This window comes from Oryctolagus cuniculus, chromosome 16 (assembly GCF_964237555.1).
Source record: "Oryctolagus cuniculus chromosome 16, mOryCun1.1, whole genome shotgun sequence".
NCBI lineage: Eukaryota > Metazoa > Chordata > Mammalia > Lagomorpha > Leporidae > Oryctolagus > Oryctolagus cuniculus.
In genome coordinates, this window is record NC_091447.1 from 42,490,134 (window position 1) to 42,503,804 (window position 13,671).

At 40.3% G+C, this 13,671-nt stretch overlaps 1 protein-coding gene across 3 annotated transcripts in view; it reads right to left on the bottom strand.

The window, feature by feature from the left end:
- VPS50 (VPS50 subunit of EARP/GARPII complex) overlaps positions 1-13,671 on the bottom strand; it is a 114,843-nt gene that overhangs the window by 31,446 nt on the left and 69,726 nt on the right. For all 3 annotated transcript variants that reach the window (XM_070059817.1, XM_008261723.4, XM_051852990.2), the window contains 3 exons: positions 11,346-11,464; positions 9,033-9,139; positions 2,095-2,216 (listed from right to left, as the gene is read on the bottom strand). In XM_070059817.1, the coding sequence (XP_069915918.1) occupies positions 2,095-2,216; positions 9,033-9,139; positions 11,346-11,464 (348 nt within the window). The remainder of the gene's footprint in view (positions 1-2,094; positions 2,217-9,032; positions 9,140-11,345; positions 11,465-13,671) is intronic.

The following is a 13,671-nucleotide window of genomic DNA, read 5'->3' on the forward strand; positions in this document are numbered from 1 at the left end:
CTCTGTCTCTCTCTCTCACTGTCTAACTCTGCCTGTCAAAAAAAAAAAAAAAAAAAAAAAAAGAGGGTGGAGTGGACAGTGGCCTGCAGGCCCACCCAAAAAAAAAAAAAGAAGCTGGAATTGGGAGAAGAGCTGGGACCAGAACGCAGGCAATATGGCATGGTATGCAAGCATCCCAAACAACATCTTAAGGGTTGTACCAAATGCCCCCTTTACAAACTATTGAAGTATCCTTCTACATATAGAAAAATGAGAGTGTTTACTTTGACAAATCTGTGCAGAAAACACCTTTCATAGTGATTCAAAGTTGTTACTTTAAATAGTGTTTCCTTGAGCTTTGCAGAATTGAAAACAGTAGTGTTTGAATTATAAATCATTCTACTGAAGATGCACATGTTTTCATATTTACACTGTAGCTAAAAACTAGCATTAGTAAATAAAATCTAATAATAGAAAATGTCTTTTTAAAAATTGCAAGTAAGAAGAACAGGAAATGCAATATAAATATTTACTCGTTCACATTCTATGCACACTTTACTGGTTCATGTACTACAATATTCCCATTACAACATATAGGTAGACACTCCCATTTACAAGTGGTAACTAATTGTTTCAATATAATTAAATAGCTCTGAGTCTCACAGAATTGAAAACTCTTTATAAAATAAAATATCAGACTACTAGGTTCTTTAAAACATAAGAGGTCTTAACTAACATATGCAACATATTTTACAGTATGCATCTAATTATACTTGGCTAACTTTCTCAGATTCTGCTGTACCTCATTTTAAATAAACCTGTGTCGGTACATAATTAGCTGTGAAGTTGTATCCTAAACTCTTCAGTTTCCCAATGTTATAGAAAGATTCTATTTAAACATGTCTTACTAATATGGTCCAGAACTATCTGTCCAAAATGATAGCCAGACTGGTCACATGTTACTATTTAAAAACAAAAATCACTAAAACTAGATAACATTTAAGAATTCAGTTCCTAAACCACATTATTCACATTTCAAATGCTCAAAGCTCACTGGGCCAGTGGCTACCATATGGAACAATGGAAATCTAGTACATTCCATTATTCTGAAATCTCCTGGACAGCGCTGATATAAAGCACAGTCCAAAAGACAGCATAGGGCTCATCTGGAAGACTCAAAGACTCTGACCATTAGTTACAACTCCAGGATGTTTTTCTTCTGCTAATACTTATTTAGGAAGTTTCCAAATTCAGAGTGATGGATTAGTATATATTCTAAAGTAACAAATTCCCAAGTAACAATTTGTCTCTGAATTTCTTAGCATTCCTTCTAAAAAAAAATTTTTCCAGAATGAAAAATACTAGAAATTCAGATCCTATACTAAAAGAGTTTGTCTTTGATATACTGGCGGTTACAACAAGGATATGAATATTCAAACGATACATGTAGTTATATTCAAATCTACATGTTTTTTGAAACAGTATGAAGTAAGAAAAGTTAATATTATGATATAGTCATATATCTCAGTAATTCGTTTTTATAAAGAAAACTGCCAAACACCCAGGCAAATCATATAATAACTTCCAAATATCAGACTAGTCACCTGCATAGTACATGTTATTCTCCATTAGTAATGAAGTAGAAAAAGAGAACTCGGTGAGGTACAGGAAACATTAATTTGGTGGCAGGAAGATGGTTCAATTAAAAGATTTTCAATTATGTTAATAAATGTTTGTCATTTTCTTCTGAATTTATTATTGACTACTAAGATTGTTAGCCAATACTTAAAATGTCTCATTTACTGTGTAGTAATTATACATGGGGTCAGATTTCAACAAAACAACCTGCCAAAATATGTCAAGGTTAGAAACAGATATCACACTCTTTCTGCCAAAAATTTCAATAAAATACAATGTTTATCATATCAAAGCTTACAATGCACAGTCAAGGCAAATACGCAGACAAAAAGCTGATATGGATAATTTTCCAATTAATGGCTACTTCTCAAAATATTACTTGGTTATCTTATAGAGAAGAATGAAAAATTTTATTTCACATTTAAAATATGAATAAATTTTAAGATAACTGATTTTTTACTCCAAGGTTTGACTTACCGAATCATTCCGACCAAAAAAGGTATATATTGCATACAGGTAATAATCGAACAGTTGAGACATGAAATGGATAACATCAAAGGCAATTGGCTTAAGAATATTCATCATCTGCATGTATTTCCCTGAAAATAAAAAAAGAAAAAAGAAAATATTTAAAATTTGTTATTCTGTAAGCATAAAAACACAACTATGAGCCGGCGCCGCGGCTCACTAGGCTAATCCTCCACCTTGCGGCGCCGGCACACCGGGTTCTAGTCCCGGTCGGGGCGCCGGATTCTGTCCCGGTTGCCCCTCTTCCAGGCCAGCTCTCTGCTGTGGCCAGGGAGTGCAGTGGAGGATGGCCCAAGTGCTTGGGCCCTGCACCCCATGAGAGACCAGGAGAAGCACCTGGCTCCTGCCATCGGATCAGCGCGGTGCGCCGGCGGCAGCGTGCCGGCCGCGGCGGCCATTGGAGGGTGAACCAACGGCAAAGGAAGACCTTTCTCTCTTTCTCTCTCTCACTGTCCACTCTGCCTGTCAAAAAAAAAAAAAAAAAACACAACAATGACACAAAAATACCTAAGTGAAATGGAAAACTGCATTCCACAGTGACACCAGCCAAGTGTCAAGTATTCAGTAGTTACAAGTAGTTAGTGGCTACTGTTACAGACAGCACAGATCATCCACAGTTCTGTCATCTTGGAAAGTCCTATGGGACCATTTGGACACAAACAATACAATCATGTTTTCCTATTACAACATTCTACTGCTTGTCCAATTTCTATCAAACTATACTCTTCTACAAATAACACTGTACACATAACACAGTTCCTCTTCTAGGATGTTCCATTTAAAATACTTTCTTCAGAAATATTTAAGTGCAATAAAGCAAAATACAGCAGAGAAAAAGTGGTTCTATTGAAAAAGCTTAAACACACACCACAAAAGGAAAAAGAACATTTGGAAAACACTGTCTGTTCCCCTGAACCCTTGCCCTGTGAAATCTTGTGGCAGAGGCCAAGAACATTTCTTGATCACTCCATCACTCAAGAGCTCACCACTTTCAAAGTGCCAAGATGTCAATATTCAAATCTCTCCCCCCTAAAGCAGGGAGGGGAACCTTTTTTCTGCCACAGGCCACCTGCATATTTATAAAACCATTTGTGGGCCATACAAGATCATCAACTTGAATCAACTTGAAAAGTAGCCTGCTCTAGACCTACTGAAGTTCAAGTGCTGCCTGTGGTTGCCTTGGCAGAGCCAGAACAGATGGTTTCACCGGACCCACACATCCCACACACCGGACGTTCCCCACTCCTGCACCATCAACTGGTGTTACCGAAAAAATTTTAAAAATCAACTTTTGGGGGCTGGCGCTGTGGCGCAGTGGGTTAATGCCCTGGCCTGAAGTGCCAGCATCCCATATGGGCGGCTGTTCAAGTCCCGGCTGCTCCTCTTCCAATCCAGCTCTCAGCTATGACTTGGAATGGCAGTGGAAGATGGCCCAAGTCCTTGGGCCCCTGAACCCACGTGGGAGACCCAGAAGAAGCTCCTGGTTCCTGGCTTCAGATCAGCGCAGCTCTGGCCATTGCAGCCATCTAGGGGGTGAACCATCGGATGGAAGACCACTTTCTCTCTGCCTCTCCTCTCTCTGTGTAACTCTGACTTTTGAATAAATAAATATTTTTAAAAAAATCAACCTTTGGCATTGACACACTTGTTTATGTCTCTGAAGGGCAGCTGAGAAACAGGATGAATAAAAAAAAAAACTATAAGTCCCTAATTCTGATCATTTTGAATGAGAAATGATAGGGAAAGAAGCATATTATTTAAATGCCCTAACCTTTCTTCTGCAGATGACTTTAAAGCAGGTCATTTGCTTCATTTCCAAATGAGCAAGTAATTCAGGTGCTGGCTGTACATCATGTAACTGCTACAAACTTTACACTGATATTGTTGAGGACATCACGACTCACAGAGAACATGTTAAGTGGGGCCGGCACTGTGGCACAGAAGGCGGAGTCTCTGCCTGCAGTGCCTCCATTCCATATATTTTTGCTTATAACATTCTTTATGTTTACAAGAAAATCCTGTGGCCGGCACCGCGGCTCAATAGGCTGCTCCTCTGCCTTGCGGCGCGGGCACACCGGGTTCTAGTCTCGATCAGGGCACCGGATTCTGTCCCAGTTGCCCCTCTTCCAGGCCAGCTCTCTGCTATGGCCCGGGAGTGCAGTGGAGGATGGCCCAAGTGCTTGGGCCCTGCACCCGCATGGGAGACCAGGAGAAGCACCTGGCTCCTGCCTTCGGATCAGCGTGGTGCACTGGCTGCAGCGGCCATTGGAGGGTGAACCAACGATAAAGGAAGGCCTTTCTCTCTGTCTCTCTCTCTCACTGTCCACTCTGCCTCTCAAAAATTAAAAAAAAAAAAAAAAAAAGAAAATACTGTAATGTTTTGTGTTTTCTAGGTTATTTTCCATCTTGTTTCCTTAAATAAACTCCAAATAGCTAGTAGAATTTCTAGAGCAAAGTATTAGCTCAAAAAAAATCTATTAGATTGAATGCAATGCACTTGGCAAAAAAAAAAAAAAGTGACTATATTTCCTTAACTTAGAAATTAAAACATATCATTCTTTATTACAGCAAAGTGAACAGCGGATGTTAGCAAGCTCACAAATACACAAAAATATGTTTTAAGCATTTGAAAAGATACTTAAATTCACTCATAATTAACACATTTTTGAATGAGAAGTCATTTTCAACTGATCAGACTGGCAAGCATCCCAAAACGAATCCTGCACTGTTGCTGAGAAACTGGGAAAGCAGATACCCAAACAGTGTCACCAAATGGCTTTTCTAAGCTTGCCAGTAACCTTACCAGCCAGCTGCTAATATCTATCAAAACAGCAAATACACACTTTGACCCAGCCAGGGGAAGCAGTTATAGGCATTTGTCCCACATCTCGATTTACATATGGACAAAGGTATTTCCTCAAAGATTATTTGCTGTGGCACTGTACTATCACATGGCTGGAGATAAACTAACGGTCAAAAATCGAGGACTTACAAATTGTGATACGTTTACTACAAGGCCCTTCAAATGTACAAAGAAAATGTGTATTATGAAAAATCTATGTGGCCAGCGCCGCGGCTCAATAGGCTAATCCTCCGCCTGCAGCGCCGGCACACCAGGTTCTAGTCCTGGTCAGGGCACCAGATTCTATCCCGGTTGCCCCTCTTCCAGGCCAGCTCTCTGCTATGGCCCGGGAGTGCAGTGGAGGATGGCCCAAGTGCTTGGGCCCTGCACCCCATGGGAGACCAGGAGAAGCACCTTGCTCTTGGCTTCGGATCAGCGCGGTGCGCTGGCCGCAGCACGCTGGCCGCTGCGGCCACTGGAGGGTGAACCAATGGCAAAAGGAAGACCTTTCTCTCTCTCTCACTGTCCACTCTGCCTGTCAAAAAAAAAAAAATCTATGCATGAATGTAAAACAGCTTTGCATAAAATAAACACTTTTAATTCTATTTCTTGACAAACTTTTTGAAGTTTTCTTACATACAGTAAGACATGTATGCTAAGATATTTTAGGTGTAACCTTAAGGTACTCGGAGTGAGGAAAGCCTGAAGAAGAACAGTACACGGCTGTTCCTCGGGACCCACGGGAGGGGTTGTAAGGCCCCTTGAGGACAGCAGACTCCTCTCCAACACATGGTCTCCAAGAACTGGAGTGCAGAAATGACAGGGGACAGAACGAGGCGCTTCTGACCTGGAGACCCGCAGCGAGCGGTTCCCTGAAATCCATCTTCCGCGAATGTACACGGAAGACATCCCAGGGACAGAGAAAGTGATAGGCACAAAGGTCTACAAGGGGGACACAGGGGACCACGGCAGCACCTAATCCCAGCCCTAAATAAGAAGGACCACGCTCTGCACTGCTTACTGATTGCAACTCTAGTAGAAGACATGGAGGAGACCGAGATGACAGCGGTCATCTCTCTGCTGAAGAGGGTTTTACTCAGGACCAGGGCCTGCGTTAATGGGCTTCTCTCCATTTCTATAAATCTGGTACTACAAAAACAATATCCATGGTTCTGATCAACAATTCCTATTTTTTAAGATATCTTTTTATTTGAAAGGCAGCATGACAGAGAGAGAGGGAGAGACAGAGACAGAGATCTTCCATTGCTGATTCACTCTCCAAATGGCTGCACCAGGTCACAGCCAGGATGTAGAACTCTGCCATCCAGGTCTCCCACGTGGGTGGCAGGGGCCCAAGCACTTGGACCACTTTCCACTGCCTTCCCAGGTGCAGGGAGCTAGATCAGAAGTGGAACAGCTAGGATTCAAACTGGCACTCTGAGATGGGATGCCAGCACTGCAGCCGGCAGTTTAACCCACTGCACCACAATGCCAGACCCTGTAATCCTTATTTAAGGCAAATATCCTCTTTTTTTAGATAAAGAGATTAGCATCACACATTGTTTCTTCAAGTTCCTTGTGCTTACCAAGAAGTTAACAGTTGCATTTCATGTGTGCATTTAACTGAATGAAACATAATAAACACCGCTTCTCAATTTTCTTTTAGCCTTGCATTTTACTTGCCTTGATTCCAATGAATACAAGCCCTTTAGAACAAAAAGCTAAACTACCCACCCAGAGTCTCTTTGGAAGTGGGTAAGACAGGAAACATAAACAACTGCTTGGGTTGGTGGATTGTATTATCTTCAACCATCTGCTCCCCCGATTCCCAGCGAGAGCCTCACCTACTCCTGTCCCCTAAATACTCCTGTCCCCTCCTGAGGCAGAAGCTTACATCTCCCTGCCATTATCCTTGGCCAGCGACAGGTCACAGAGGAAGTCAAGGGTGCCCCACTCCTGACTGAACACTCTAGGAGTCCCAACACCATGCAGCTCCTGATCTCCCTGTGTTCCTGACTGGGCCATCCTTGCTGGTTGTGACTCAGAATGAAGACACGTGAAGCTGAGCTATAGAAGGTCAGGAGCCAGTGTGTCACATGTGAAAGATAAACCTCTGTGGTCAAAATTCACTGGTAAGTCACAGGTAAGTCACAGGTGTTTATTCTTTCATCATCATCTAGCAGAAGCTGACTACATCAAACTACATCTCAATGGAGTGTTCAGTCACTGAAAACTACTTAGCTCAAAAGGCTAAGGAGGATGACAAAGATTCTGAAAGGTCTGGAATTCCCAGCAGTGAGGCCCAGATAAGGGAACTGAGCACAGAGTGAAAAACGGACGGGGTGCGGGGGACCTGAGGAAAGGGGGGACAGGAGAACCACCACCATACAGCTGACTGGTGACCACATGGAAGAAGCGGAGAATATAGGCACAGGTTTACTCTTTGCTTCGAAGGGCAGAACTAAGACCAACAGATAAAATTACAGGAAGGACAGACTTTGGTTCACCACTGGGAAGAGATTTCTACTGCTGCAATCAGCCTAATGAAGGTTGAGCAGTCCTACCAAACAATACTCTGCCAGTGCTCCTGGAACAAAGGCTCGGTGGCACCACTTTGTGGGAACCAGGACCACGAGACCTCTCAGCACCCTCCCAATTCATGACACCATGTGCAATGAGCTCACTGGGATCAAAGAAAAGCCAATTTCCCTGGCAATAATTAGCCACACAACAGCTTTTTAGAACTGGTCCGTTTTCTGTGTGTCAAAGAAATGTATACCTTTTCTTTTCCTCTCAAATTCATTATTATCTTCCCTTATTTTCTCTAAAGAAAGTAGGACTAAAGTCTTTTGTATGTTTCATCCATCAATGAAATTTAGGAATTATCTTAAGGAACAAAGACCATTTCATCAGAGCTATGAATTATTGTTTAATCAAACTTAATAGGTAAAGAACACCTTTATAAATACAACACACAGATTTTAACAGAAAATCACTCCAATTCCTGACTGGTATAGCTGACAATTAATGTGAGCAGACAACACTATAACTTTTTTGTCACATGTGAAGACCTGTTCACGAAATGGAAAGGATGAGATCGTAAGATGTTGAAACATTAAAAAAATCTATATCACTCTCAAACCTGTATATTTAAAATGGCATTTTTCATGTTGATTGTCTTCTTTTTTTTTTTAACAGGCAGAGTGGACAGTGAGAGAGAGAGACAGAGAGAAAGGTCTTCTCAATAAAGGTTTTATCTGTAATAAGAACACTTCCTGAGGCCGGCGCCATAGCACAGTAGGTTAATCTTCCGCCTGTGGCTCTGGTATCCCATATGGAGCCGGTTCTAGTCCGGCTGCTCCACTTCCAATCCAGCTCTCTGCTATGGCCTGGGGGAGCAGCAGAAGATAGCCCAAGTCCTTGGGCGCCTGCACTCATGTGGGAGACCAGAAGAAGCTCCTGGCTCCAGGCTTCAGATCAGTCCAGCTCTGGCCGTTGCGGCCATTTGGGGAGAGAACTAACGGAAGGAAGACCTTTCTTTCTGCCTCTCTCTCTCACTATCTGAAACTCTATCTCTCAAATAAATAAATAAATAAATAAGAACACTTCCGTTAATCTGAACATTTAGCTTGTAAACTCCCGTGTCTGAAAATGCCAGAGATCACTATTTACTCTGCCTATCTGATGGGGAGATAGTGAAGATCCATGAAACAATTAAGAAGAAAACCATTGTGTAAATGTGAAACTGGTTCTATCATTATCCTACAAAAACTTCTAACTCACCTGCAGAATTTTTCATTACATTTCAACTAACTGTAATATTTTAGAAAAATTAGAAGATGCAAAGACTTAATAAGTAGCTACATGAAAAAGAGAAACTGACATAAATGTTAATTTTACACTATCTGGAAATTTAACACAAATAGTAAGCTTAAATTCCTCACTATAGAGGGTACTGGAATAGACAATACATGAAAATCATTCAGTAATAAAAACAGACTAAATAAAGTGCTATTTTTTTTAATTCAAGGGTACAGCTACTTACCAACAAGCCTTATGACATTCAACGTTGTATTTGTTAGGATAGGTGCGTTCACTTTATTTAGACTGTAATCTGATTTCTTCCTGCTTTTTAGGGTTTCTCGAGAAACACTTAATTTAGAAAAACAAAACAACCGCAATTAGGATTATAAAGTAATAAACCAGGAAAAGTCACTCATTAGCATCCAGTTTTCATTCCCTATTTACTGAAAACTTACTATCCATCAGGTATAAAGACAAACCTTTTCTCCTTGCAGAATTTATATTCCAGAAGGGAAAACAAATAAGTAGGCAAAGAAATAAAGTGGTATAAATGTATTTATTTGATTCTAAGACATTATCAACCATTTAAAAAAGCTGCATTACTTTAAACATTAGATTTTCTAAGGAAATTATATAGCTAAGTATAGATGTACTAAGTTTCCTAACTTCAGAAACCTGTAAGAAGAAAAAATACTCCCCTTAGAATATAAAGTAAACATAAGTTATGATGACAGAATTCAGGGTTGGAAGGAGATACTAAATTCAAAAGAAAAATCAACATTATACGGTACGTGAAAGAAAGGGAGACAACATACACTAGTGAGAAGAAAGAGATCATGTCTATAGAAGCTCACAAAGGGCATTCTGCTAGCATGTGGAGCGAGTGAGCAGAGGGAGAAGTGACAGGAAAAGAAGTAACTCAAGGCCAGATCACTGAAAGCAATCAAATCCAGCAGGTATGAACCTCATCTTCAACTACAAAAGGCCATGATTAAATCTGTACATAAGAAAATGATCCAAATTTATATCTAAGAATGGATTTGAAGGAGGCAAGACTAGGGACATGAAGCCATTTATAGAAGACAACCTAGCAATCTGTCACAGAGATGATTTAGGCATGAATGAGGAAGGCAGTGCGGAAATGCTAGGAAAACTGAAATTTAAGAGACACCTAGAAGGTGGAATAGTAATGACCAGAAACAACACTGGGAAAGTGAGTGCAGACTTGGCATTTAATAGACTGAGGCAACAACAGCACATATGGAACACATGACTACTTCCTTTCTTGAGGTTTTCTATGTGAAGCACACATTGATTTTATAAATCTAAAGTTTTTTCTTCTGTAAAAAACTACTGATCAAAAGCTCTTTGATCATGTCTGATAATTTCATCAAAGTAATAAAGTAACTTTTTCAAATTTCAAAACATGAGTATATAGATGTGACACAACTTTTTTAAAAAAGGTATTAGCAAAAAGCTACTTCAAGCTGTATAAATCAGAAGAAAAGCTACATTGAAATTGCTTTCTTTTGCATGTAAAAGTTTTTAAATGGCTAAAACAATATGTTTTTTTCACAGAGTAATCATCCAAATCCAGTTACATAGAACTGGTCTGTAAAGAGCCACAGTTCTGTTAAATACAACTTTTCATATTATTTTTCCCAAGAATGCACTGTTATAGAATATAAGGGAAAAATCTCTACTTTCAACCTTCCAGGAATTTTTCTGGAATATAGAGTCAATTAAAATTATGTCCTAGCAAAAACTGATGAAGAGAGAGGAGGAGATGGAAGAGAATAGAGGAGTGAGGGAAGTGTGGTTGTCTTCTTGGAACTGTACTTATGGAATGCACACAATCTGCTCTCCTTATACCAATACACATTTTTTAAAAGATGTCATACCTACCAAAATATTTTAATTTGTCATTCTTTGTCGCTCCCCCTCTTCGTGGAGGAACGACACTAAACCCTGCCTAGGCTTCATATCCGAGTCACGGCACCATTATGTCGCTCCCCCTCTTCGTGGAGGAACGACACAGGACCCTGCGCTGTTCTTTTGTCTGCTCGGCCCTCCCCGGGTTTGCTGCTGGTTCTTCCGGGGTTGGCTACCGTCCCTTCCACCTCCGTGGAAGGGCGGTTCCCCCTGCCACTTTCCCCACTTCCGCGGGGGAGCGGCACACAGCCGGCCGGCTCTCTCGGGGGCTGCACAGGTGTTCCTTCAGATAGATGTTCCTGGTGCATGTTGTCTCTCTCCTCCTTTATAGTCCTCTTCCACCAATCCCAACTCTGCTACCCACACACCGAGTACGCTGCTCTCCTCCAATCAGGAGCAGGTCCTGCTGTTTATTGGTTGAACTGGAGGCAGCTGTGTAGAAGCTGTTTCCTCCTCTCCCAGCGCCATATTGTGGGAGAGCAGATGCATAGAATAAGTCTTAATTCCAGTAACAGTATAGTCCGAGTTGCTCCTCACAATTCTTGTTTTTTCTTAACCTTCCTATGGTATGTTAAGAGCAAAACATGAAATGCTAAACACCAAGCAATCTAAGGCCAGTTACCTTTTCACAGGAGCATCGCCTGTCTGCTCATCCACGTAGTCTCGCTTGAGTTCCTCAGGAACATCACTGTCACTGTCATACTCTTGGTAGGCACTCTTTTCTTGTTCATCAGATTCATACTGCAGAGAACGCAAGAGCATTCAACAATGCATGTCAAAAGCCATCTTTCCTGCAGGTCTTTCAACACAATAAAGTACTCACTTCTACAAGAAGTTGCTAAAGAAAATTCTCAATAATTTAGCTTTAATTTTGTCACCACAAATCATTTTGTCTTCTATTCATATCCTACTTGAACCAGCTCAAAAGGAAAGGAAAAAAAAACTTAAAATTATACTTAAAAGTTCGTAAATGTCCAACAATATATCAAATCTCTAAAAACAAAAATCAAACAAAAGCAAAATAAATATCCTACTTGTCCTGAAACAAGGAAAACAGTTATATTAGATTTTCTTTTATAGTCTCTTGTAGGTTTCATGGCCTTGACTTCCAGTTTTCTAGTTCATTATAAAGAGGTTGGGTATCCAAATCTGGGACTCTCTAAGTGGTGATTCAGGTTAACACAGACATACAACACACACGTGGATGTCTTATCTAATTAATTATGATGAGATTTAATCCGAGGGCAGTTTAGAAAATTAGGCTTAGCACCAAGGGACCTACAGAGAGCAAGGATGAAAGTAGCAGATTTACTCCTTAGAAGAAGGGTGTCTTCTTAACCCTTTCATCATCTCTATCCCACCATGGCCAGTGCCACCATGGGAAAGGACAGTGGAATCCATGAGTAACAAAGATATGACAGAATCATCATGAACATAACCAATCAATATGACATATTAATACAATTAAATAAAGGTTAACATTTGTTGAGTTTGTAAAGGAGTATGTGAAAGGGTTTCCATGAATTACGTCACTGAAGCCTAAAAAACAATTATATGCGGAAATTGTATTCTTACGTAACAGTTTAGGAAACCAGGAACATGACAATATGGAGAGAGGTTAAAAGGCATATATGGTAGGCCACATTTAGATGTGGACTCTGATCCTAAGTTACATCCGGAAAGACCAGATCATACATTATTACAGCAAACAGTATGACAGGCATTCCCCGATACAATGTGAGCTGGTGAGATGCATAAGGGAGTTCTGCACATCTAGTGCTTGCTGGCAGGGACAGAGCTTCAGGACTCCAGAGTGTAGTTAGTAATCCTTATGTGAGGACTCAATGTTTACAAATGTACCTACTTCCTAAAAGGATTTGGAACCTCAAAACTAACACTTAGAAACAGTATTTTGTGGTCTTCATGGACATGTACAGAGCAGCACAAGCTTTGTGCTACTCCGTGTGCACACTCCCCATGGGGCAAACAAGCTCAGCTAATTCAGTGTCCATGGCAACTTTACAGAACACGGCTGTTGTAGACAGTCTGAGTCAAATACTGAGTTTTTATCAACAAATCACTATTATGAGAATATATATTATTTCAGGAAACTTAGAATGACAACTCTTCTAAGTTTAGTCAACTTCATAAGGGCAAATGTCACAAAGAATCACTGAATTGTAACTGAAAATAGTATTTTTTATGAAAGAATTTAAACTTAATGATAAAACATAATGTATATTTTCATGGCAGTATTTTTTTAAATGCATTTTTGTTAAACAGAAAGAAATTCCAAAACCAAAATACAAAGAACAATTCAACAGATTTTTGTCAGAGCTGGACAGTTTCCATTTCCATTTCTCAAATCAAAAAGTCACAGTGGGTCCCTGCGGATAGTATGAAGATCAGAGGGACTCATCAAACAATGCTCCTGGTCAAATAAAATACAGGCATCTCTGGGAACCCATGGAGGACTGGTTCTAGGACAACAAAATGCAGATGCTAGCAGCAGAGTATTTGCATATAATGTGAACACATCTTCCCATACACTTTAAGCTGCCTCTACATTACTTAGCATGCCTCACAGATGAGAAATAGTACGTAAACAGTTGTTATACTGCATTGTTCAGGTAATACTGACAAGGGAAAAGGTCTGTACTTATTCAGTACAGATGTACTAATTTTTAATATTGTTATTTCATATTTCATGAATTCACAGATGGAGAACCCACAGATATGGGGGCTAATTGTATTATGAAAATATCCCACATGTAACTGCAAAGCAAGCATTCCCCTCATTACAAATACAGGGAAACAAAGAGTCACAAAGTAAAAATAATTCGCCAAGGGCCCACAAAGCTAATAAACATTAAATGTCATATTCCTTATCTGCCTTCAACCCTTTTCCACTAACTCACATTCTCTCTCATTAACACGGTTTTTGATCT